This window comes from Eretmochelys imbricata, chromosome 17, assembly GCF_965152235.1.
Source record: "Eretmochelys imbricata isolate rEreImb1 chromosome 17, rEreImb1.hap1, whole genome shotgun sequence".
Taxonomy (NCBI): domain Eukaryota; kingdom Metazoa; phylum Chordata; order Testudines; family Cheloniidae; genus Eretmochelys; species Eretmochelys imbricata.
In genome coordinates this window covers 16,074,163-16,101,458 of record NC_135588.1, presented here as the reverse complement: position 1 = coordinate 16,101,458, position 27,296 = coordinate 16,074,163, and the positions used below count along the sequence as shown (strand labels likewise).

At 46.2% G+C, this 27,296-nt stretch overlaps 1 protein-coding gene across 1 annotated transcript; it reads left to right on the top strand.

Annotated features, from left to right (window-relative positions):
• The first annotated feature begins 2,518 nt into the window (after positions 1-2,518).
• Positions 2,519-26,606, top strand: NCF1 (neutrophil cytosolic factor 1). The gene is made up of 11 exons (XM_077836747.1): positions 2,519-2,714; positions 4,081-4,161; positions 5,525-5,600; positions 10,421-10,586; positions 11,547-11,602; positions 12,819-12,941; positions 14,832-14,939; positions 16,011-16,128; positions 19,798-19,905; positions 22,140-22,276; positions 24,439-26,606. Exons 1-11 carry the CDS (start codon positions 2,643-2,645, stop codon positions 24,555-24,557), a joined length of 1,164 nt encoding a protein of 387 aa, XP_077692873.1. The 5' UTR covers positions 2,519-2,642; the 3' UTR covers positions 24,558-26,606.
• Positions 26,607-27,296: the final 690 nt, after the last annotated feature.

The window sequence follows — 27,296 nt, the reverse complement described above, 5'->3', positions numbered from 1 at the left end:
TGAGGCAGTATCTCCTCGTATGCTCGGTATAGGCATGTCCTTGGGCCTATGTCCTGGGCCAGAGGTTTGTAACTGGGTTACTTGGAGGGTACCTGTTTGGGGTATATTTGGCCTTGGCTTCCTCCCGTGAACAAATCTGGGCCTCTCTCCTTCCCTTTGGGGGTTTCTTTCAATCCCCAATACAAACCGGCAGCCGTCCGCGCTATGTCAGGACACTTTTCCCATAGGGCAGCTCTGATTTCATCTGAACAAGCATTAAAGAAATGTTCCTGGGCGAATAAATCAACTAATTTCTCATAATCGCCTTCTGGCCCTTTACTTTTTGCCCAGATTTTCCCTATAATCCCACATTTTATGCATAAACTCCTCATGATGGATATTGTCCCGCTTCTCTAGGTCCCTAAACTTTACACGGTGTGATTCAGGAGTAATCTGAAACCTTAGTGGCACAGCTTGCTTATATTTATCATAGTTCATTGCTTCCTCCTGGCCCAAACCAGTGAAGACTTGGAAAACTTTACTGAAATGTTGGGGATCTGTAGAGACCTTTATTTGTCCTTAACCATGCCACTGGCCTGGCATGTTCTTACAAAAGCAGTTGAGTATCTATACAGGCTGAGTCTTGGCAAGGTGGACACAGTCTGTCCCAGCTAGGTAAATGCTGGGGGTGGGGGTCAGGATTACCTGCAGGCTGGGGAATACCTTTCGGCTGCTCCAGCACTCTTAGCTGCATTTTATGTGCCTCCATCGGCTGCTGGTATGCTCACTCCTCTGCTTCCATCGCCTCCATTCATCACTGGTGGGCCCGCTCCTCTGCCCCCTAGAGAGCTTTCTCCTCTTGCATTCTGAGCTCTGCCATCTGGAGGTCATATGCCACCTCGTCCCTGCAGAGCTGCCATCTGGCCAGCCCTGCAGGGAATAAGGTCTGGCTGGTTTCCCAGCTCTGGTCCATCTCCCTCATTCTATTCCTCCCGTTCAAAATACTTAGCACCTGATCCTCTGATTTCCCCCGGGGGAAGGACCATATTTCAAACATAAGCTCCCATGCTGCTCTTTGTCCACGGTGTCCAAGCACGCTAACTGGCTCACTTCCCCCTTTCCGTGTTCTGTTTCCCTTAACACAAAATAAACAAAAGAAAATAATACACCTTGTACTTTGTTCCCTCACTTTGAATCCATTAGGGTCTGTTACTACAAGTGTTTGGCCTGGTTGCTGATAGTGTAACTTCTGTAACGACTATGCCCCTGGGATGTTTTGGGGATCACCCCGACCACTAAGGGGTTCTCCTTCGTAACTTTGGGTGCCTTAATGTCATGCTGCTAACGGTCAGAACTCTGACCCCAGTAGCCAGCCTATAAGCATAAGGGTCACACCCTGGCTTCCACCTGCCTGGTGTCCCCAGTAGCCCTTTTGGTCCTGAGCTCCCCCAGATCTGTCTCCCTGAGTTCTTAACTACCAGACACCTGGACTTTTCCCTTCTGGTTCATCACCCCTGGGGGAGTAAAACCTGCCCCAACTTATCAGTCCCCATGGGGCTGAAGATTGCACAACAGGATAAAAATAAACAACAAGTTTATGTAATAGAAATGTTACCGATTCAGAGATGAAACAGTGCGGAAAAGCAAACCCAAGTTACACAAAAAATAAACACAAAGATGCAACCTCAGCCTTTACACTGCTGTATTAGCTCAGTTCCCTTTTCTAATACAAGCTACCTGTTGCCTCGGAACAGTTTCCCAGCATGCCCTGTGCCCTAGAGGGGAGCCAGTGTTTCACAGGCAGCCCCCTCCTCAGATATTTGTGGATAGCTTCACTTCAAAGAAACCCTTCCCTTGTAACAGAGGTAGCGGGTGTTTTCTTTCTCTCAGCCCATGGTAATTCATGGTTACACAGAGTGGGGGAAGCTCCCTCCTTCCTTAGTTTCCCAAGACAGGTTTCCTTGTCAGTGGCTTTCCATGAACTTTCATGCTCCACCATTGCCTTTCCCTGGATTATACAATGCTCAGTGCTTGGAGTTAGTTTCACGTCAACCACTCCCTGCCTGATTTGTCCGTCCCTCCCTCCCTCCCCACAACTCCTGCACGGTGATGCTGCATTGCATCTTGGTTCCAGTGGCAATGTTCTGTACACCTGCACACAGATCCCAACCTGCACACAGATCTCCTAATGGCCATCACATGCTTTCCCAAAAGACCTTACTTGACATCTCTTGCTACACAATAACATTGTAGACAGCCTGTTCATTCACTTGCTTATTCTTTGGGGTTCAGGCCCCCTCACTCTCCTCTTGAGGTGTCTGGATCCTGATTCTCACAGCATCTCCACCCTTCTCCCCACAGCGTCTGCAGACTTTTGGCGATGAGAAAGAAGGAGAGAGCTGAACCCAGAGGGATTTATTTAGTTTCTGATCCTGAGACTCACAGCAGGAAACAGCCCACTAATAAAACCAACAATTGGTGAAACAACTAAGGGTGATATAGTCAGTGCAACTTCCCCTTTTCAGGGTGGATACAAGAAGTCACCCGATGCACAGGCAGAGAAGGAGGAGAGGGCAGCAGTGAGTGTCCAGACAAACAGCTCCATCCTACCACCAGCTAAATAGCCAGATTCTAGCATTCAGTACAAGGGGCCAGCCTCAGCCATGGCAGATACGTACATCAGACACATTGAGCTGCTTGGCTTCGAGAAAAGGTTTTTTCCAAGCCAACATTATGTAAGTACTCGGAGATTGCATTGCAGAGCAATAAACTGAAGGGTTTTTTTTCTTTAGGTATAGTTTCCCTCTGCTTCGTTTTACCTTCAATTTTAAATAATACCTTGAAAGAGAAATTCTAAAAGTAAAATTCTGGGGGAATGCTGCTGCTCTTCTGAGCTGAGACAGCAGTCTGGATTGTAGTTAGAAATGTCTGTTCCAGACCTGAACACCCAAGAACATCAGGAGACTTTGGGTCCAGATCTCAGCTGCTTGGCTGATTACTGTCTTTGTAATAGGCTGAACCAAAATGCGGGGTGCTCAGAACCAAGAACTTTGGGGCAAATAGGAACTGAACGCCCTGGCTCACAATCGTCACTAGCTTTAATATGGAGGGTGTCACTGGGGGGTTTTGATCACTTGCCACTGTTGGAAAAGCAATTCTCCTGGCTCCCCGCTCTCCATTTCTCCCCAGTCTCTCTTGCATTTCTATTCTCTGACTAACCTTTTCAATCCCTAATCTTTCTCTGTATACAACAGAGCTAGATGAAATTTTTCAATCAACATTTTTTTTTTTGGGTGGGGAAAAAGTTTTGCTGTAATAAAAATTTTCTGTGAAAACAGTTCCGCATTGATGAAATTTTCAATTTTTTTTTATAAAAAAGATTTGAACCAAAATGAAAAAAATTGTCAGTCCATTCTGAATTATTGTCATGGAAAAAAACTGAAAATTTTAATGGAAATAAAATAGGCGTTTTCAACCAGTTTTACTTTTTTTTTTTTTTTTTTTTTTTAGGTTTTTGTAGTTAAATATTGCCTCTACTCAACTGCCCCGCAGCTGAGCCTCTACAGAGGTGGCTGATTTTCTTCTAACCATCACAGGAGATGGTCTTCTTGGGAAGAGAGATGAAAGAGAATGGGACTTTAGCCTCATGGATCAGTTCTGGGGGGGGGGCATTCCCTTAGTGGGGGCAGTGTGGAAGAAAGCACAGGGGTATTTGAGAGGAGCAGACAAGCAGTAGTCTAGACTGGCACCATGGGTAGTGTGAATGGGGGATGGGGAGAGGGAAGAGTCCTATGTGATATTTGCTGAATGGCTATGTTTATAGGAAATCGGTCCTTTGTACCATCCTGTGCTAGAACCTACTGTACTGTATATGCTTGCTGAGTTTTCTATGAATAGAGAAAAATGAGGATTGTTACTGACACAGATTTGGAAATAGATTGTAGCTAGGTATGTGTGTGGTGTTCGTTCCAGCAAACAAGAATATCTACCTGGCATCTCTTGGAAAATGGATCACAGACCGTGATTGTTTCTACATGGCGGTAAAAATTGGGGTCCCACAGGATAAACTGCAGAATCTGAACTCTGTTTGCTGTTCAATAGGTTTACATGTTCCTGGTGAAATGGCAGGATCTAACCGAAAAACTAGTCTATCGAAAATTTACGGAGATATATGAATTTCATGTAAGTCAACTCTCGGTTGGTATTGGTTCAGGCGAAGTCTGGCTTGCGGGGGCAGAGGGCTGGAGGAGCTTCAAAGGCAATAACGAAGGCCAAATTCTGTCCGTTTTGGAGAGTGCTATACAGATTGTGCTGGTGTGGTTATGAAGGCTTGCGGCGGTATTCTGTCTAGCTAGACCTTTATAACAGGCTCATCACTGTGGTACGGGAATGCCTACGCCTTTTATGCATGGTGAGGGAAGGTTCACAGTGACTTCAATGGAAGTTGCGCTTATGTTTTCAGAACCATAATATAAAACTTGTAGCATTCAGTCTGGGCCAGCTGACCTTAGATCATATGCGATCTGATTTCCCCAGGAGAGGGACAGGAATTGAGTGGCCTAGATACCCCATTAGCCACTTAATTAGCAGCCTTTGCTAGGCTGATTTGGAAGAAGGCACTTGTCCCTTTTCGTAGAACCTTCCAAGGGGGCCTTTGCCATTCACCAGACAGAGGAGTCTGGAACTGATTTTCTTTCTAGTGATGTTTTACTGCAGTGAAGTGAGAAGTTAAGCTGGATACAAACTGCCCTCGGGAGAACTTGTTACCACAAGGTACACACGTCCTGTCCCAGGGCTTCCTGGGAGAGTGGCTTCTCTAACTCAGTATCCAGTGGCACACACCAGAAGAGCCATCTGCCGCTGCAGTCTATTGACGGTTTCAGGTTCACTTAATCATGAACGGTGTTTATCCATCTGTAACACCTGGATAACAATCCTTCCCTCATGAGTGTTGTGAAGCTTTATTCCAGTTTGGAAAGTATTCCGGTCCCCAGATGGAGGCAGACTATTATTTGATGATTATTTCTTTGCCTTTATTTACAATTTGTATTAAGAACTCAGTGTTAAAGGGTAAAACTTTCCCATTTTCAAAAGAGACTTAGGAGCCAAAATCTCAATGAAAGGCAATGGGACTGAGGCACCTAAGTGCCTAAAAGTCACTTCTGAAAATAGGACCTGGCTCCTAAGTCACTTAGGCACTTTTGAAAATTTTACCTAATGTCCTTAATGGGTGCCCAATTCTGCAAGGTGCTGAGTGCCATCAACTCTCAGGATCTGACCTTTTAAAGCTAGCTACCTGATTTGTCACCACAACCAGCAAGCTAGCTGTCTAGGTGCTATAAAATGGGCTTGCAAAATTGAGCTCCCCATTGGATGCGCAGTCAGAGGCCAAAGTTGAGGTCTTTGGAAAACCAGGGCCTGAGTCTCTTCTACTGGTGTCCTTGATCTGAGCCTGAGGGATGAGCACTCTAGGAATCGGATGGAATTTTGCCTGGATATGCTGACTGGACTGTGTGCCTAATACTGGTTTCTCTTCTCATGTTAGAAATCCTTGAAGGAAATGTTTCCCATTGAATCTGGGGACATCAACATTGAGAACAGGATCATCCCTCACTTACCAGGTAAGTAGATGTATAGAGCAGCCACTCTCTTCAAAGCAGGAAGCTGGAATGAAAAGGGACGGCAGCCCCTCTGTAATATATCTGCATACACACAGACACCAGGGTCTTCAGTGGGGATGGGACCTGAGACCTTTAAAAGTATACACACAAAGAAAGAGTACTAGTGGCACCTTGGAGACTAACCAATTTATTTGAGCATAAGCTTTCATGAGCTACAGCTCACTTCATCGGATGCATGTAGCTCACGAAAGCTTATGCTCAGATAAATTGGTTAGTCTCTAAGGTGCCACGAGTACTCCTTTTCTTTTTGCGGATACAGACCAACACGGCTGCTACTTTGAAACCTGTCATTAAAAGTATACAGTAACTCCATTAAGTGTAAGTAGCAGACTGTTGTAGTAACTGGAACTCTCCACTGGAGGAAGATGTGACTAAATGAACACCCACCGCAGGTGGCTTGTTGTGTATTTCCTGAAGTGTAGGTGATCAACTCTAGAAAAACACAATACAGCTGCAAAGTGTCCCAGTGCTTTTAGAGGCATTTTAGCAGAATCGGGAGGTGCTTTTAGGTGAACTGACAGGCTTCTGTTTAAAACAAACACGAAATTACTGTAAATAAAACAGTCACTTCACATATGGTTTCAGATCACAAATCAGTAACCGCCTATAGCCTATCCACTTCTGGCAGATGCAGGGAAAGTGGTGTAACTGCTCCCCATTAATGTACACTCATTTTCCGTCCCAGCCACTTCTCCCTCTTGCAATTTAGGGATGAGATGAGCGACTGCTGTAAAGACCCATGTCAGCCTAAGCACCATCCTTGGCAGGCAGAAAGCTTTCCAGCTCTCATGGTTACTTGTTAAGGCAGTGGGAGTCGGGAGATCTGGGTTCCGTTCCCAGTTTTCGGCAAGTCATTGCACCTCTCTGTGTGCCTCAGTTTCCCCTTCACTGTAAAACGGGGATAATGCTACCTATCTCCCTCAGAGTGATTATGAGGAATAATTTATGAATGCTTCTGAGGCAATGCATGCACAGAAATAGCCGTTAACAATACTTCCTTGGGATTACCTGAGTGAATAAGTGGAGCAGGATTTAGAACTCAATCAAGCTTACACAGAAATCAAGAGGTATTTGCCCATGGACTTTACTGGGAGCTGGATTTGGCATTAGTCCCTATCGCTGATCTGAGTAACCTTTGGGTAAATGCAAACCTACTAAGTGCCATTGGTTGGGGAATGCCCCCAATGTACTTTCCCCTGTCCTCATAAGGAATTTTACACACGAGTAGTTTCTCAAAGAAGATTTCACTTTGCTGACATTAGTTACTGTAATAGCTGTGGTGGGTGGGGTCATATTTCTCTGTCAGCATTTGTTGCTCTATTTTTAATGAAGAAATCCCTTAGATATGAGGAACACCCAACATCGAGTCAGTTGGATTTAGCAGTGAAAGGTGGTGATCGTAAAGGGAAAGATGAAGTGGTATGTTTGTCTGCCTCCTGTCCTGGTGCATGAAAATTCTTGGCTCTGTTGCAAAGTTGTTGCTCTGGTCAGACTGTAGCGGCTGTGTCTTGGTTTTGCTGAAAGGCCCCAGAAACAACATCTGTACATTTGAGGAAGTTGTAAGATCCACCAGCATAGCCAGGAGAGCTGCTTGTAACACTGATAGCAGTACTGGTAAAACACAGGAGTCGCTGAAATTATGAATGAAATCCCTTCAGACCTTTCTGAGCAACACGAGCAGGAAAAAATCGTTGTTCCACTTTTCTCAATAAACTAAAGAAACAGACAAAAATCTTCATTAAGAAATAGTTAATAGTATGTTGGGAAGCCACGGCTGCAGCTCTGCCCTGTTGTCTTACATATGGCCTGTATAGGTGCAGAATAAACAGCAGGAAACCACTCTCCATTATAAGATTTAAAGGACTCGCTGGAGAATTACAATTGCCACAGCAATGTGCTGTCTTTAATGTGCCATATGTTGCACAAGACACCAAATGAATATAAGCCTGACCCAGAGAGCTTGAAGCCTGCTGTGTTGTCTGTGCCAGGATAGGCATGAAGTTACTAGTATAGCTGAGAACGATGGGAGCGGCTAGGTACTGAGCACATCTGAAAATCTGACCATTTAGGTGCCTATGTGGTAGCAAAGCTCTTTGGCCGTGTGGCCCATAGAGTGCGGGAAGGAAATACAGTCTCTGGCTAGGAGTAAATACATGCTGATGGGTGGGAACCCTACAGGTTAGAAGGGAATTTTCTTGGCTTCCACCTACACAAATAAACTACAGGTTCCCATAACATTTGACAGCATGGTACTGAGGTGACCTTCAAAAGACCTACATCAAGATAGACCTTCATTTCCCTGGAAAGAATGAATCAAAATGCAAACTGCACCCCTCCGTAACAGTGCTGAGATTCATTCTTCTCTGCCTGCCACCTGAACGCAGTAACCACCAGTATATTTACAGTGCTGATTTGCCTAAAGGCACATGGGTGTGCTCCAGAAAGAGCACATAGTAATAATGATTTGAGGAACTGAAAGAATTTCCCTTCTTAATGGGTGAAGTTAGTGGTTGCACTGGATTGTAACTTATGCATGCACCTGTATTCTTCAGAGCGCTCAAGACAATGTACTGATCATTTCATTACCTAACGCAAACATGCTGGGTGAGGTGAGTCAAAATTTCAGGAAGATTAATTTCCTTGTATTATCTCCACAGTTTGTTTATTCTCTTGCTAGCTTCTGCCAAGAACTTAGCCCAGCCTCCCTGCTGCCTGTCTTCCTACTGCAGAGTTAAAGAATTAATGCACATGCTCCTATCTCCTTCTCTCCCCGCAAGCCCCACCTTTCCCCCATCCTGTGTGAACAGTCTGTAAGCAACATAATTATGTAACAACGAATTATAGTTCAGCCTGACCTGTCCACTCCTGGTCATCTTCTGGTTTGAGGAGGTTTTTTCCCCCTACAATTGATTAAATTGGATTATTAAATCCGAGAGCTGTAGGCTTCTGTTCAATAGGTGTAGGGCTCCTCTTAACAGGGCATCTCCCATCGCTAAGTCTGAGGCGTGATCACTGCTGCTAGCAACACATGGCAATTCAACGGTGCATGGAAGCGAGACGAAGGATGACCCTACTTAGAGCACTACCTGGGACTTGGAACACCCGGGTTCAGTCCCCTGCTCTGCTACAGACTTCCTGTGTGAACTTAGAGTTACCCAGGCCTGGTCTACACTGGGAGCTTACATTGGTATTGGTAGGTCTCTTGTGGGTGTGAAAAATCCACGCCCCCACAAGATGGGGGGAGGGATAGCTCAGTGGTTTGAGCATTGGCCTGCTAAACCCAGGGTTGTAGTTCAATCCTTGAGGGGGCCATTTAGGGATCTGGGGCAAAAATTGGAGATTGGTCCTGCTTTGAGCAGGGGGTTGGACTAGATGACCTCCTGAGGTCCCTTCCAACCCTGAGATTCTATGATTCTATGTAACTATACTAACCTTGGGTGAAAACAGCGCAAGATGGACGGAAGAATTCTTACGTTGATCGGGCGACCGCCTCTCAGGGAGGCGGATTACCGATGCTGACAGGAGAGCCCCTTCCGTCAGCGTAGGTGTGTCTAACGCTGCAGCTGCATTCCTGTAGTGTTCTAAGGCTGGACCTCCCCTTAGCCTCTCTGTGTCTCAGATCTCTGCCTGCCAAACGGTGGTAATAGCACGGTCCTGCTGCATAGGGAAGTTGTTTGGAATTCAGAAGTGGTATGGGCCAGTGGTTAGGGCACTCGACTGGGGTTGGGGAGACCCAGGGTCACGTCTCTGTTCGGCCGCATTCTTCCCGGGTGACGTTAGGCACGTTACTTAGGGTAGGTCACCGCTTAAAACGCTGCGTCGGCACTGATGCAGCTGCGCCACTGGAGTGCTTAAAGGACGATGCTCCTACGCCGACGGGAGAGCTTCTCCCCTGGGCGTGGTTACTCTGCCTCCACCTAGCGCTGCCTACAGGGGGTGGAGGTGAGGTTGATATAACGATGTGGCTCAGAGGCGGTGGTCAATATTTTTCCTTCTCCAGGACTGTGTTTATAAAGCTTCAGCCTGCGCTGCGATAATTAAAGAGAGAGGGGATCTCTCCGCCTCATATAAATGAAGCAGGACCGTTTAGAACAAAGACTAATCTAAATTGAGGTGGGCTTACCCCGGTGATGGGCTGTGGGGATTACATTAGAGCTCCACAGCGCTAACATGGGGTCTTCCTCTTGTGGTCTGTACAGCGCTCTTCGTCAGCCCGTTCCCTCGTGGGGGCTGGAAGTAATCTGCTCAGATCAGCACTCTCTCCACAAAGCTGCTCTGTCTGTCTTCACTGCAGAGCTTTTGCTTAGATCCAGGGTGTGCAACTGGCTGCCGCTGGGCTTCTGCTGCCGGCTTGACAAAAGGAGGAACTCTGTGTTCCGGCAGCAGAACTTCTTTAAAACTTAGCTCCGTATTGACAATGGGCCTTTCAACATGTTTGCCAAGGACACGTTCTTCCAAAGCACCCTTGGGATGTAGCTGCACGGATGGCACCCATTTGGTATCAGCAGTAGCCACCGCTTTCAAAAATGTCCCCTGTAGCGTCTAAGGATGCTTTGAGATGCTCCCAAACTCCATTACCTTAGGAGGGAGCAAGAAGCCATCTGACTAACAGTCACTGTAGATTAGAACCTTTTGGGTTCTCCTCAGCTCTTTTTTCAGGTTGATATTCGGTATCAAGGTGACCTCTACCTCTACCGAGGCAGCTCTACCAAAAGCGCTGGACATGAAAAATAAGTCTCCCTGGTTTTGCTCTTTTCTAGCACCCAAATGGTTTGATGGCCAGCGATCTACACAGAACAGGCAAGGCACGCTGACTGAATACTGCTACGCCTTACTGAATCTGCCACACAAGATTTCCCGATGCTCCCATGTTCTGAACTTCTTCAAAGTCAGGCCTGACGACTTGAACCCACCCACAGACAGCCAGTGAGTATGGCCACTTCCACAAGAACTCAGGGCATCTTAACCACTTAAAAATCCAGTCTAGGTATTTTTCTATGAGATCCGCTCTAGTTGAAACAGGAATTAATGCAGGGAAATTCTGCAGCCTGTGTTAGGCAGTGGATCAGACTAGATGATCACAATAGTCCCTTCTGGTTTATAATCTATGAATCTAACTCAGCTTGATGTTAAATTTGTAACATACACATTTCTATGCAACTTCCTTATGTTTGTCTTTACCCAAGTGAGAATGGGAAGAATTCTCATCCACTCAATTGTTGATGTTCTGATTAACATGATCGGATTCCTTATATTATTATAATAGGAGACTAACATCCTAGAACATATAAATAATATGATATAATATATTACATAGCCAGAGCACTAATAACAGCTATAGTTAAGGTTGCCTGCGCATTTCCATTCTAAACTCCTGTTTTCAGGTCAAATTTTCAGAAAGATTGAGTGACTATTGGACTGAAGTATTTCAGGCCTGGCCTCTGCCCAAAGAGGAGGTTATTTTCATTGTTGTATTGCATAGGAATTGGGTACTCTCTCTTTAAATAGTTGGTGAGCCCTCTAATGGCCTTCCCTGTCTTCTAAGGGTACATCTACACTGGATCTGGAGGTGCAGGGATGATGGCCAAGATGGTCAGGGATGTAACCCCATGCTCGGGGCGACCCTAAACCTCTGACTGCCAGAAGCCAGGAGAAAACGGATGGATCTTTCCAAATTGCCCTGTTCTGTACACTCCCCTGATGCTCTGTTATTGGCCATTGTCTGAGACTGGGTACTGGGCTAGATGGACTATGGGTCTGATCCAGTATGGCTGTTCTTATGCTCTTTGTATGGAGGGAAGGGAACCCTGTTGCTGATAGGACCAGGGAGAAAACAAAGGGTCAGCATCCACTGGCATTAAACTGACTTCATTCTTGTTTATCTAGCAACAAGAAACCAGAGACATATTTAGTGCCAAAGGACTCCAAGAAAAATGTCGCAGGTAAGAAGAAGTTGTGGTTTTTATTCTGATGCTCATAAGCAACCGTTCTAGCCACAGTGAGCACATGGTTCCATCAGCACTGTGGGAAAATATCTACAGAGGGAGAATAATCTCCAGGGTGGGACAGTGTTCAGCACAGGGCACCAGCTTCTTTGCCCCTTGGTACAGTAGGGCTGGCCCTGCTGCAAGGCAGATATCCTCAGCCATGGGGCAGGAGGTGCCAGCTGCACACAGAGCAGCACGGCCATCTCTGAGGAAGCGGCTTGTAGGGTGGGTGTAGTGAATTGAGAAACTGCTCCTGGAGTGGTGAATGGAGGGTTCCATGCCAGCCTAGAGGAATGGCAGCCCCAAAGCGGGTCCAATACAGACCCCACTGTGGCACCAAGTGCCAGACTCATGCACCTGGAAGGAGTCAATGGGGCCTCCAGGCCATGCTCTCACCATACATGGGCGAATGCATTGTATTGGAGATTGCATTCCGGCAGCACAGTCGACCCTGATCCAGCAAAGCACACATGCCCAGTAAGGATATATTGAAACACGTGCTTAAATTGTTTGCAGGACTGGCGCCTTATGCCGCAGTCGCATTATTTCTTGATAGAACTCAACAGAAACCAAGTTCCTCTCTTCATGCTTGGGGCACCCTACAGAGCATTGATATGCTGCCCTCTCTCCTTTTGTACATAATACATGTTCAGTCTAGACGCTTCCCATGCATGACTGGAGTGGGTAGGCGAGGTCTCCTTGAAAGTCAAATCCATTCTCCTTTACTTGTAAGGTTTCAAATCTTCAGCCAGGGGCTTGCTCGGCTCGTGGGGCTGCCCATCCCTTCTGCAAATGCCATGAGTGATGGCAACCTGTGATGGGCAAACCTTTTCTGGGACACTTACGCAGCATGCTAAATGCTACTGCTTGCTCACTGTGCTGTGAATACAATCGTTTGGGGTCCTTAAGCAGCAGTGGCTGTCTTGCTAGTGCAGTTATCATTCTTGCTGCTGTTTTTCTTGATCCTTGCTAGAGGAACTCCAAGAGCATTGCCGCCGAGGGCAGTGAGAACACCAGAACTGCGACCCCTTAGGAATTAAGAAACTTTTGGACTTTCCACTGAGGTTCTGTGGAGTTTCCCTGACTTCTCCCCGGGCGATCAACAGAACTGTGCTGGATGGAAAACGATGACAGGAGCTCCTGAAATTCTGTCCCCACTTTTCTCTTGCAGACATTACTGGCCCCATCATCCTGCAGACTTACCGAACGATTGCAGACTATGAGAAGAACTCCGGCTCCGAGATGGCTCTGAAAACTGGGGACATGGTGGACGTTGTGGAGAAGAGTGAAAGTGGTAAAGCCCATTGCTGTGGAAGGCTGCTCAGATCCAGCTTGTTGTTTCAGCCCATTGTAGAGACAGGGATTTTGTTTTGGGCCTATCTCTAGGTCTGCAGAGCCGCTTTCACAGAAGTAGCGAGGCCTAATGGGTTGGGAACAGGCCTGAGCGCTAAGCACACTTGGGTTCCCTTCCTGATTCTGCCACTGACTCATTCTGTGACCGTTTTGTGGGCGCCAGTGCTGAGCCCCCAGCAGAGGCCAAGTGGGGAGGCAACATGCCTTTCCAATTGCTTTGGGCTGTTAGGGCAGCAGGGATAGCTGGGATGGGGGAATCTCTGCACCCACCTCTCTGCTGGAGGTACCCCCCTCCCCCAGGAAAGCCTTCTGGCTGTTTTGTGGCCACTGTGCATAGGTGATGGAACTAGGGGTGCTTGAAGTGCTTTCTATCATATCCAGGGTTTACAGTGTGGTTCAACGGCTCTCGGCTCCCCCACTGTATGAATTGTTCCAGCCACTCTATACAGGTGCAACCATGGCAACATAGCAACAGTGCAGGGAGGAATTCCTCCCAGTGCATCTGTAAATCAGAGCCCCTGCCTCCCTCCTGAGGGGTGGCTGAGCTAGTGAAAGCTTGCATGGTGCTTTAGACCCGCAATGTACTCGATGTGTGGACGGGAAGCTCTTTGAGGCAGGGGCCATCTTTTTGTTCTGTGTTTGTACAAACACTGAGCACAGGAGGGCTCTTGTCCCAGGCTGGGGCTCCTGGGTGCTACAGCAGGACAAAGATAATAATAAGGGAGTAATTAAGTGAGCATCTGTATATCAAAATGTGTTTTAAGAAATTCCGTGCCCTAAGTATGGAAGCTGAGAGCATTTATTTATATATATATATATATATATATATATACACACACACACACAATTATGTAAAGACAGCAAGCACTCTATGATCACAATCCTGCCCTGAATGAGGAAAATGGGGAGTCACATGGTAGGGGACATCTCTTAGTGAGGCTGTGATGCAATCCTAGAAAGCCCTTTGAGCTTCCCTCATGACTCGTGGGATTGGTGCCCAGCAAGGAAATAACCTCCTAAATTTACGGTCCATATGGTTACAAAACAAAAGTGGTCTTCCCCTTTCCTGTTGTCATGGTAATTGACAGAAAGAACCACTTCTAAACCATGACATACAGGAGCTACTCAGGGAAACACTGAGGGCTTCCCTTCCTGCACAGTCAAGTCACTGTGAAGTGTTCAGAGGCAGATGCATGACTTATTTTTACGTACACAGTAGCCTCTTTACCCCGATGATCCTTACAACAGCTCTTCCCTGTCCCCCTTCCACTCCTTTGCATCCTATTGCTTTTCACACAGAGGCTCCTTAATGACCAGTTCAGTAGGCAATTAAAAGATCCAGAGTTTGGGTTTTGTTAGGTTGCCTTCAATGTTTTCTAGAATATTCTGGAACAGCTACTTTGGTAAACTTCCAAATGTAGACAGGGCCTTAGGGAATCTTATCAAATTTTATAGGCTTGGAAGTCATGGACAGTTCCATTTATACTGCTGATGCTTCATTGGTAGGAGAGGCACAACAGTAACCCCTGAAGACGAATATCAAGATAGGTTGTCCCATGGTTCTGCGGTTTAGTTGTCCCACAGTTAAAGAACAGGGCCAGGAGGCCTGAATTCTCTTCTCCGCCCTGCTAGTGACTGTGTATGACCTCAAGGAAGTCCCTTAACCTCTCTGTTTCTCTCTTTCCCCTCTCTCTCCGATGTGGTTAATGACTCCCCCCCTCACTCACAGGCCTGCGCTGAGAGTTTATTTGTACAGGTTTTGGAGATGCAGCCTGTCGAGTACAAGGCATTACAGTGAATGGTAAAGTCTGCTGTGCTGGCTTTGTTACAGGCTGGTGGTTCTGTCAGGTAAAGAATAAACGTGGGTGGGTCCCAGCCGCTTACCTGGAGCCTATGGAAGGTCCTGATGAATCTGAAGAGCAGGATCCGAACTATGCAGGTAAAAAACCCAAACCCCCACCAATCGATCCACGCTGGACATCTCCATGTTCCTGACCAGGCTTCTGGAGTAATCCTAGAAGAAACTGCACTAAGATGATCCATCTCAGAATGTACAGTGAGCCAGTATGTGCTAGGGCTGGACTTCAGGAGCATAGCCAGTGCAGTGTGAATTCCCACGCAGTGGCACCATGATCAATGACGCTTATAGTTTAGGTTCCTCACTACTGACCTCAGGAGCTCCCAGTAACCTGAGACTCCACACTATAGATGATTGTTCAACTTCTAGGAATTGTTGCAGGGTCTCTTTTGTATTTTTGCTGGTGGCTACTATGAGACAGTTGCACATATATTTCATTAACGAGTTAGTACATAAGCAAGGTGTGGTATGGAGCCTCAAGAAAGAGGGAGGCCGGAGAGGGTCAGAGATGCTGTGGATTTGGTGCTCTGTAGTTCCCAGACTGACTGGCTAATACAGGCAGGATCCCCCCAAGTCCTTGTCTAGAATCAAGACCCTTGGAAAGGCTTTTTTCTAGTGAAAGATGTAACAGGTTTTTTTTTATTAACCTTCAGTTCACATCCATAAGGCATATCTCACACAACAGAAGGTAAGTTATCGTAGGCTCATGCTTCTTTGCACTAATGTCATATTTTGGTGGTTTTTGAAATATTGTAACGGCTTGAACCAGCATTGCACTTCCTTGTTCCTCATTGTGTCCTTGGAAGCTCAATTACTGGACTACTATTCAGCATTGCTAAATGACTCTCCCTGCTTTTGTTGACTGCTTCTAACTAAGTTGGAGGTCTTGCCATATTGGCTCAAAACTAGAGAGGGGCCCAAATCCAACCCCAGCACTTGAACCTCCCCAAACTTTGGGGAAGTCCAGATCTGGATCCAAACTATGCAGCTTGGAGTCCCAAAGCATCCTGGGTCTTGTTTAAAATGGGATACATTGTTTGCGTGTTGTCTCTGTCATTCCAGAGCTGTGGTCTGGATCACTGAAGAGCCTTTTCTTGGATATTGACACCTAATGCACCCTTTAAGCCTTTGTTTCTATTATTTTGTGCTCAGGGGAGCTCTATGTTGTCAGAAAAGGCTACACAGCTGCTGAGGATGATGAGCTGACACTGAAAGAAGGAGACACCATAGAGGTTATCCATAAGCTACTTGATGGCTGGTGGGTTGTCAGGTAAGAAAAATCCAAATCACATGTCAGGATAAATCGGATTTGGTTCTTTGGGCCACTCTGGGGGAGGGATAAAGAGAGAACCTGGCCATTCAATCTAATTACCGACATGAATTATAGGGTGGTTGTTATAGATGAGGCTGGTAGCATCACCCATTATTAAGGTCGGCTAACACTTCCCATTATAAGACCCTGTTTTCAGTTGTTTATAATTTTGCCAAACTTTAATCATTTGGGCTGAAATTTGCCATGCTAGGTGTCTGCCTCAGATAGATTTTTTGGGGGCGGAAGGGTGGAATTTCAGCCCAGACATTGAGCTGTTCCCAAGAATGAGGCTGGGGAAGAATACATTGATTCCCCACCCCCTCCGTATTAAACTGTTTGGGAGACCTTTTCCTTTAAAAGCTTTAGTGCCCCCATGCTTTGGAGCAGGACCTTGAAACGTGTGTTGCCTTTGTGTCAGGGATGTGCCTTTTTGCCATCCCGGTAACAAACTGGGCCAAGTTATAAGCCTTTCAAAACTAGCAGGTGGCACTTGCTATTGCACAGCTAGAAGCCCTGAAGATTCTGTTTACAGTGAGCCTATTCCAGCCTCATTTGAGCAGGACTTCCCCTGAAACTGCAGCTCTGCTGTGGGTCATGCTGGGGCAAGGCATAGGAATGGAAAGCAGGGAGGCTCTTTCTCAAGTATTTTCAGTAACCCTGCGGCTGGTGCCAAGTTGCATGGAGAAGGAAGCTGCCCAGGGGGAAGAGGGCCGAGGGGGTGGGGTTGAAGAAACATGAACATCTAGCTTCTCAGAGGGTGCAAATCACTACTGGGGCTGATGGCTGGTGAGGAGCTGAGGGAGACAGGGACCTGCTGGGCAAGGAGAATGGGACTATGTGGGAGGTGGAGAATAAGATCTGGCAAAGAGACAGAGTTTGGGGGAGAACTGAACCTGGCTTGACAGCGTGGGGAGGGAGACTGGACAAGGAGACCAGGGAGGGAGGCTGGGACTAGGAGCCAGTAGGGAGAAAAGCCTACAGGGAAATTAGTAATTCTGTCTTCAGAGCCAGATTTGAATCGTGTGCAGTAAACAAGGCCTAGCACCACACATTTGAACAACACAATACTGAATAGCTGCTCATTCAGTGAGCACCGTCCATCTGTGCACTGAATGAGGCAGGGGACTGTGGGAGAAATAGGATGTCAGCACCTAATTATCAACTGTATTGTATATTATATTGCATTTGGGAGTCAAAATTAAGGCTGCATAGGCCATCCTAATTCTGGCAATTCCTAACATTTGTGTGCATGGCTTTGCAACCTTAGTGATGTTCTTCTAACAAAGTGTGTGTGTGTGTAATGATCTATTGTATGCCGTAGAATTAATGGTACATTGAGATGGATTCTAGCCAGCTAATTGGCTAACGTTTAGGGCATTGAAAGCACCCACTACGTGCTTTTTGAAAATGTATCACCCAATCCAGAGAGATGTCCTGTGTGCTCTGATCAGAGACCTGTGAACCAGGAATGCTGGCATTCTAATGCGGGCTCCTAATATCCACTACTTCTATGACCTAGGGCAAGTCACCTAACTGCTCTGCCCTGGTTCCTCACTTGTAAAATGGGAAGGGTAAAAGCCACATCACAGGCACATTGTGAAGATAATTCATTAGTTAATGGTTACAAACAATGAGGACGTAAAGTGTGATAGAAGTGCCAAGTATTGTAACTGTCCATGGGGGTAATGGGTGGTGGTGGTGGGGGGGGGGAAGCTGTTGGTTTGCTATAGCAATCCTGGTGCTGGGCATTTTCTGCTATTGTTAATCAGCTGCCTTGTCCCATAGAGCATCAGCAACTCCCTGGTGGTCTTTAAGCCTCAGGCAATGCTTTGCACCTTAATTGTTACTGCTTAAAACATTGCTCATGGTGTCTTAAAGCGTCTGTTTTATTTAAGGACTTAGTGCAACTCCCTTACAAGTGTAACCCTTCTGCCTGTCAGAGTTGGCAGCAACAAGGGCCGGGTTCAATATCTAGGGGATCCATTCCAATAACACAATGCAAACCGGCTCGAGCCCCCACCCAGTGACCTGGGACAAACATATGCCACCCCCGCTGGGCGCCTCCAAGAGGCAATACTTCCCCTCTCGCAAGCACATAGTCTGAGTGTAGCAAAAAGCCTTTTAATAACAGAGAGAAACAATGTGGCATTATGTTGGGGAAACACCACCAACAGGATTCATAACACAACCCATGAGCAAAAAAAAACCCACCCCAAGCAAATTGGGGCATGCCCCTTTCCCTTTGGTTCTTGAGTCCAGCAACCCCAAATCAACCAAAGTCCCAAAAGTCCAATGACCCAAAAGTCTCTGTCCCTGGTCAGGGCAGCCCCAGAGTTCGAAAGTTTATCTGCGGAGCTTTACCTCCCAACCTGGGTGGAGATGGGACGGGGGTAAGAGGCACCTTACATGATCTGAAGCTGACCACCCCACAGCTCCATAGGCCTCCGCTCCGCCAGCCGCCCCACGAACTCCTTCGCTCAGCTCCGCGGCCCACCAGCAGCTCCCACTGTCCCACGAACTGCTCCACCAGCCTGTCCACAAAGCACTCCAGCCGTCCCGCAAACTGCTCCACAATATATCTTCAGGCTCCCCCACTACTTAACACTCAGTGATTTCAGCTCTTAGTCAGTTCAGCTCTTTGGTGAATTCAGCTTGTAGTAGGGGAGCCTCAGTGCTGGTGCACCATTAGCCCAAAGTGAGCTCAGCAGCCTGTAACTAGACTCCTAATGGAATCAAAATTAGCTCTGATATTCCACAGTGGAGAGAGGAGGAAGTGCAATTAGTAAGTAAGGCCCTCACCAAGGGGCCCATGCCACCAAGAATCAATACTTGTCCCCAGCCTCTCTCAATTCACAGTTTTAAAACCCATGACCCTTGCCTAGCGAGTGCTACTTAGTTGATGGTGAGTCTCTCCATCATAACAAAAGGCCAAGTACAGTTCCAAGCACAGTTCCCATAATCAGGGTAATAACAATGTATTCTTCCTGCCCCAATAACAGAGACACTGGGGATCCCACAGCAGCCAAAGTGACCATTTGGGCAGCTATGGCCTCATTCTAGGCGGGGTGGGTGTGCCTATGCAAATGAGATCAGCCCCTGAAGTTCTTTTCCACAACTTGCCACACCTCACCACCAGATGTCAGGGTGAAGCTCATCCTGACACTGCTTACACAAGTTAATGGAATTTAGATCAGGCCTTAAAAGGCATTTCTCAGTGTAGTGATCTTATCCACTCATTCTCTAGAACAGACAAACTCTCTGAGGTATCTGCAGGCAGGTTTTGAGATGGAGGAGAAGAGGAGCAGGTTGCTTTGTCAGCTGTCACCACTACTAGGGGTTAAAAATAATACCCCCAGAACTGCTAAATTGCCAGGATGGTAGATTTATAGATTCCAAGGGCAGAAAGGACCATCTAGTCTGACCTCCTTTAGAACCCTGGCCACAGAACTTACCCCAAAATCATTCCTCAAGCAGACCTGTTAGACAAACATCACATCTCGATTTAAAAATTGTCCGTGATGGAGACTCCTCCACGAATCCCTTGGTAAGTTGTTCCCCTGATTTGCAGACATGCTGTCATGCTGGTCAAGGAGTTGTAGGTGTAAGTGATGTTGTTTTGTACCCCAGGAAGGAAGAAATCACCGGTTACTACCCCTCCATGTATCTGCAGAAATCTGGGGAAGAGAACAACCCTGTGAAGAATACGCTGAGAAACAAAGGCGCCCCTCCTCGAAGGTAGGGTGGGCAAACAGGGTCTGATTGCCCTGTGGAGACAGTGTGATGAAGCAAACCAGACTGTGGTTTGGAATGCCCATCGCTTTCCCTAGAAATGAGGAACTACCTAAGTGCTATGTGAGGGGTGGGGGAAGAGGGTTGCTAAAAGGCTTCCTTCCTGAAAAGAAAGACAAAGGAACCAATCTTGCAAGGTGCCTGCTGAGTAACTTCAATTCCCATTGACATTACTGGGATCTGAGGATGCTAAACTCTTTTCGGAACAGGCCTATGCAGACTTCTCTCGAGCACTCTCTCTACTCGGATTTACTTCTAGGTGTCCACATGCAAAGTTTCTTCTCTGGGGATAATCTTGGTTAATTTTCAGATTGGATTCTGTTTTTAAACTGTGTTCACTGCAAAAAGAAAAGGAGTACTTGTGGCACCTTAGAGACTAACCAATTTATTTGAGCATGAGCTTTCGTGAGCTACAGCTCACTTCATCAGATGCATACCGTGGATGCATACGGTATGCATCTGATGAAGTGAGCTGTAGCTCACGAAAGCTCATGCTCAAATAAATTGGTTAGTCTCTAAGGTGCCACAAGTACTCCTTTTCTTTTTGCGAATACAGACTAACACGGCTGTTACTCTGAAACCTGTGTTCACTGCATTCACTTTGAAAAGCGAGCAGAGATTTGAATAATCAGAGCTGCCAAACTAGCTAATCTGATGGGAGAATTTGAGCTAATGGAAGGGATTTTGTTTTGATTGAGAAGATAAAAGGCAATAAAACTCCCCGGTGCTGATACGGCAACAACTGCTGGAAAGTGCAGAGTTGAACTCTCTCTCTTCATTTCTGCATCATTCCAAGGCAGGTTTCATACATTAGCTCCCAAATCCAGTTTGTGGTCTGATCCCGAGCTGGTGTGGATTGGCATAGCCTCACTGTTGTCCATGCAGTAAATATTTAGTCAAGCTATAATATCTGTAGGGCACCAGTCACTGGAGTATGCAGTTGTCACGACACAGAGAGAGACACTCTAAAGATATTATAAGTGAGGGATGAACCACGAAAAGCAATGAGTTTGGGTTCAATCTGGATAAGCACCCAAAAACTCTGCTGTTGACTTGCATTAGTCAAACAAAGTAGCCCTTGTAAGGAACACATACCTCCCATTGTGAAGATAATTCCTTCTACTTAGGGCAGCTATGAAATGGGTGCATGTAATTTCACAGATGTGAAGAGTGTTGAAATTTTAGGAGTGAATGGAGGTATGGTAATGGAGTGTGAAGCTTCTTACACTTAGGTAAACAGTATGAACCCAGTGTGAAAAAATAGCTGGGATAGATAGTAGGGACCATCTGCTCATAGCTGTTTGATGCACTGGTTATGAAAATGAGTTGGTCTTAGTTCAGATCCCAGAAGAGAGGCAAACACCTGCTCAGAACTCCCAGGGGCAGCATGCTATCTTATTCCAGCTGGGAATTTGGCCCCATGTCTTTGTGTTCGTGTTTATTTTCACTTTGTACAGTACTTTAGTTGTGTGTGATAGGTGTAGCTCAGGAAACAGGCTGAAACCAGGCTTCCTAAATCATGTAATCTGATCATTCTATGGGCCAGGTTCTGATCCCACTGAAATTTATGGGAATTTCACCATTGACATCAAATGGACCAGTATTTTAGTGTGTGTATGATACACACCCTCAGACACATGCAATCTGAATGCTCTGATAGTCATGAATTCCTACATCGGAATTACACTGGTGGTATACCAGAAACAATGGATATAAATAGGCATAGGTGAGCAGTGTGGCCCAATGGATGGGGCACTCTGCCACTCACCTGCTATTTGATCTAGGGCAAGTAACTGATGCTCGCCTTCCTCTGCAATGTACTTGAGCTCGATGGAAGAACTAAGTAAGCGTCACTGTTGTTTACTGTAATTATATTCTGACTTCACACTTATTTATTCATTTTTAAACCATTCATTCATAGCAGCTAGATGCTGCCTGACTCAGGTTTTACACAACAAACCACATAAGGTTGCTCACAGTTGCTGACATTAATCCCATGGTCCTTTTGCCTGGGATAATCAAAAGCAATCATAGGCTACATCCAGTGAGAATGCTCTCCTCAGGATGAGACTCTGCCAAGCCTACAAGAGGGGAGAGTTCCCACTGTGGGGACATGTAAGTAAGAAAGCATAGATAGCTAAAATGGCAAAAGCTGAAAGATTCACTCTTTCTCTACGCAGGTCGACCATCCGAAATGTCAAGAGCATCCACAACCAAATCCGGAAGCATATCAGCCAGGAGACGTACAGACGGAACAGCATGAAGTATAGGAAGATGAAGATGCAGAGCAATCTCCAGAACAAGTCCAACATGATCAGTAAGTTTCAGTCTGACGTACCCACTAGACTGAAAGCCCGTGTCATGTACGGTAGGGGGTGAGGATGGTTGTACTCAAGGAGACCCTCATGTGCATTAGGTCTCCGGGCTGGTGGACATCACTACACTTCCTAGTCTGTCCATCACATGGCAAGTCCTCATACCTTGCTGAGGTTGCTCAGGGGTGTTTGTGGCAGTGGGAGAATCCACACACCAGAGTTAATGACGGCCATTTGGTCTAATTTTCAGCTGCAGACAGCACTTCTACAGCAGTGACAGGCAACCAAATCGATGCCAGGTCAATCCAGACTGTAAGGAGTGGCCAAGAGTCAGATTTTCAAGGAGCCAAGCATGTGCACCTCCCATTGCCTTCACTGATGGCTATGGGTACTCAGTGCTTACAAGCATCAGGCTACAAAGGAGTTGGGTTTATTCTCTTTAGAACAGTACAGACTGAGGGGCTCTAGAGAAATTGTCTTCATTATGAAATGGCCCGATGAATCTGATGGTGGTTACAGTCTCTTGCAATCCTGACAAAGCAGTTTTCTACAAGCAGTAAATAGGGAAGTGGGTTTCATACAAAGAGTTAGACATATATGGAAAAAGTAAAAGGGAAAGGCCACTGAAGCAAAGACTGCAGAAGGAATGAGTTCAAGAGATGTGTAGGTTCGTTTCTGGAATAGCAGGGCATTGAGCGAATGAAAAATCATGGAGGTGGAAATAGGGCAGGCCTCAGAAGGGCAGGTACTAACCCCCAAAGGGCTGAAACTAATGAGTTCCGATTTCTGAAATGTCTTAAATGCCTGCAAATAATGGGAGGTAATGTATGGAAAGCCCAGTGATGCATTTGTGACATTCCTAGTGAATGGGAAGCTATACAATGATCTTGAAGCAACACAGCAAGCTAAATAACACACTGAGTTAGCCAGAGAGAGACCTACCTCTGGATCCAGACTTTATAGGCCTAGAGTTTAAGGCTAGAAGGGATCAGCAGATCATCTAATCTGATTTGTCTAACACAGGCCACCCGCACTCCATACACAACAACCGAAATTAAACCAAAGTGTTATAGCCTTCGAGAGACTAGAGTATCATGAGCCACAGAGAGAGAACAGGAGGGACCCAGGTGCACCCAGTGCCTGAGCCCCCTGCAATGGCAGTGAATTGATTGTGATATACCCAAATGAACCTAGCAAATGGCCCATACTCCCATGCTGCAAAGGAAGGTGAAACCCTCCAAGGTCACTGCCAATCTGACCTGGGGAAAAATTCCTTCCTGAATCCCGACCCCACATCCAGAGATCAGCTGGATTCTGAGCAAGAACCAGCTACCCAAGAGACAACTTGAAACTTGATCCAAACTCTGCTGCTGGCTCCTTTGCCTGCAATTTGGTGCATCAAAAAGTAGTATTGGAATCTAAATGTTGTGACATCAGCCCCCTCAACTAATCTAGGGCCTGATCCTACAAGGCGCTGAGCACCTCATTACAGCCATGATTTAGCAAAGAGCTTTAAGTATGTGTCCATCCCTATTAGCAAAACATATAAACATGAGCCTGACTACAAGCACCTGCTTAATTCCCATAGAACTCAATGGAGGTGCTTAAAGTTAAGTATGCGCTTAGTTCTTGCTTTGACTAGAGGCTAATTGAGGATACTCAGTACCTTTCAAGATGCGCTCCTCACCTTGTATAGGATTGGGCCCATATTTAGTAAATTATCATATAAGTGGATGAAATTCTCTGGCCTGTGTTACACAGGAGGTCAGACTAATGATCTAATGGTCCTGTCTAGCCTTGAAATACAGGAATAAAGCAAACCACAGAAAAACATAGAGAGGAGGAAGGGAAAAATACTTTCCCCAGATGGAAGTTTTTGAATGTTTAGAACAAGAGAGTGATGGCTTTATGGGGGCTGATACTAACAAATCCCTCACAGATTCTAAACCATTTTTTCAGCCGCTGTGTTCCCTTTAGAAGGAGCCAATCTAGTACTTGATCTGGACCCACTGACATCAAACACTTTTATGCTGGGATCAAATTCATTGGGACTAGGGTACCTATGTCACTTGGCCTCCTCTGAAAGTCCCAGACCAATATGCACAGATATTAAAGTGGGCCTGGCATGGAACTTTCACATATTTTTATGTCTTGTCATTTGTAGGAGAGAAAAATGAAATGGTGGAAAATGTGTCCAAGGCCCAACCGGCCGTTCCGCCACGACCCAGTAAGGACCTGATCATGAATCGTTGTACAGAGAGCACGAAGAACAAGATCAAATGATCCCACTGGGGAAAAAAATAAAGCTGATGCTTATTCTCTGCCAGGACTCTGTAGCCAGACTGGACAGTTCTGGTAAATTCCGGCACCTCTACAAGAGTGGCAGTTCTCACAGAGTTTCTCAGAGCTATATATAGGTTATGGCACTTCAATTAAGGTTCCACATGTAATTCAGTCTCTCAACAAATATCAATTGTTCTAAACTTGATGGGCCAAATTTAGTCTTCATTTATACTTGTGCAATCCCAGGGAGTACAATGAGGTTGAATTGGTGCACTAGGACAGAATTTGGCAAGATATTCTCAGTAACTGATTACATTTTAAAAAAAAGTTTACTATGATCTACTACACAAAATACGGTTGATCAAGGATCAGAGGGGAAGCCGTGTTAGTCTGTATCAATAAAGAGGAGTCCGGTGGCACTTTAAAGACTAACAGATTTATTTGGGCATAAGCTTTTGTGGGTAGAAAACCCACTTCTTCAGATGCGTGGACTGAAAATTACAGATACAGGCATAAATATATGCTGGCTCATGAAGAGAAGTGAGTTACAAGTGGAGAACCAATGTTAAAGGCCAATTTAGACAGGATGGATGTAGTCCACTCCCAATAACTGATGAGGAGATTCACTCCATGCAGCTGAAGAAATGGGTTTTTTACCCACAAAAGCTTATGCCCAAATAAATCTGTTAGTCTCTAACTGGTAGTGATCAATCTATTGGGGATCGATATATCGCATCTTTTATAGATGCGATAAATTGATCCCCAAACGTGCTCCCCGTCGATTCCGGAACTCCAGCTTGTGAGAGGCGGAAGCGGAGTCGACGGGGGCCCGTCCTCATGGCCAGGTAAGTCGTCGACCTAAGATACTCCGACTTCAGCTATGCTATTCGTGTAGCTGAAGTTACGTATCTTAGGTCGACCTCCCCAACCCCAACACCCGCCCCCAGTGTAGACCAGGGCTAACATGTCACTGGATTCCTCGTTACAGTTGATCATGGCACTGATCATATGAGGTGTTGGGTGAACTCATCTCTCATTGACTTTTTTTCAAGGTAGAGGAAGGTGCTCAGCATTCCATTGCATTGAGCAATAAGAGATTCTTAATTGATTCTTTTCCCACCATTTGTACTTGGAACCTAGATGATACGGTTTGCACTTATTATCTTGCTTTGTAATATAGCCATTTTTGGTGACTGTTATTGTAGGAGACTCCCATGTAAAGTTAATACATACATCTCTTTTAATCCATTACAGTGTTTTACTAGCTAAATACGTCTGTGGTTTGAAAAGGCATTTTATGGTTGTAATACACTTATGGTGGCTAAATGACTGATTGATAAACAAGTCAGAGAAAAGAGCTGCTGAATTGCAGTCTGTCTCCTGCAGCCAAGAGACGCTACATGTTCAACAAAAGTTGAGGGGCATTTTGCAAGAGTTGCTGAAGAAAGGGATTTCCTGACAGATCCTTTGTGCAACAGCCACTGTGTGTTGGAGTGGGTTTACCACAGGCCTCTTACAAAAGATAAGGAGTACTTGTGGCACCTTAGAGCCTAACAAATTTATTTATGTGTTAGTCTCTAAGGTGCCACAAGTCCTCCTTTTCTTTTTGCGAATACAGACTAACAGGCTGCTACTCTGAAACCTTACAAAAGATGTTGATATCAAAGAGGAAATTCCATCTGGCTATCTACAGTAACAATCTATGGCTGTAATTGTAACTGATAGCTTTTGCTAAGTGTCCAAGGGCTGCTATGGTCTAACAAAATTTGGCTCCCTCCTGCCTTCTAGTGGGAAAACAGAAAAACGTGTAGAGACTCTTATTTATTATTTGTACCGGGTTTAAAAACAGTGAGTCAGCCCCATGAAAATCACCGATTGTCTTAAAAATCATGAGATTTTTACACAACAAAGTTGAGATTCCTTTGATTTGCCTTCTGATTTTTGAGGCTTTAGGCTTTGAGTTTTCAAGCTTTTCTCTGCAGTCACAAAGGCTAGAAGCTTACTTTGCATAAGAACCTCAGCTTTCATTAAAAAATACCAAACACCAAATATCATGAGACTTGTGATAAATTGGCGAGAGTTGGCAGAACTGCACGGTAGCACCTACAGACCTCAGTTACAGACAGGATAAGCTAATGTGATAGATGCTGTTTTATGCATATAACCAAAAGCCAGTGCCTGCCCCGTTGAGCCTGCAGTGTCAGTACGTAGGCCCTTTCTTCCCCATGCGATGTAGGTCTGAGGGAGCGAGCCCGTGGGCTCTTTCCAAGTATTTTCAGTCTCCGTTCAGTGTTTTGTTTTTCTTCCCTGCGTTGGTTCCTCTCCACCACCCTTTCAGACTCTCTGCTTCTGAGCTGCCCCGGCATTGGAGGCCGGGAGCGAGATGGGCTGAGGGAGAAGCTTAGGGGAGAGGGTGTGCCCGGGGTGCAGAGCAGCCATGGACGCAGTCCCCGTCTCTGTGGAAAAAGAAGCAAAGGGGTGTAGGTTAGAGAGGGGAGAAAAGGGGAGCGGGGGTGCTTGGGGGGCAGAGGGGCCTTGGGGGGCAGCTAGGCCCAGGCCTCCTGCCTTTGTTCAGGGACCGAGGGGCAAGGGCTGGCTCCCGCCGTGGCAGGCGCGCTGGGGGGCCTATGTCCAGCGCTTAGGGGGCTGGGCACCAGGGCCTGCACCACCCCAGTAGGGACCCAGGGCTTGCTGTGGGTGGCTATAGCAGGGCCCCTGCAGGATGCTTCTGGGCTTCTC

What these genes read in the sequence shown, in the direction of transcription:
- NCF1 (XM_077836747.1), top strand. Translation starts at nt 2,643, where the DNA reads ATGGCAGATACGTACATCAGACACATTGAGCTGCTTGGCTTCGAGAAA. An exon ending in CGGAGATATATGAATTTCAT is followed by an intron (nt 4,162 to 5,524) that starts GTAAGTCAACTC and finishes TTCTCATGTTAG; the next exon opens with AAATCCTTGAAGGAAATGTT. An exon ending in TGTGGAGAAGAGTGAAAGTG is followed by an intron (nt 12,942 to 14,831) that starts GTAAAGCCCATT and finishes GCTTTGTTACAG; the next exon opens with GCTGGTGGTTCTGTCAGGTA.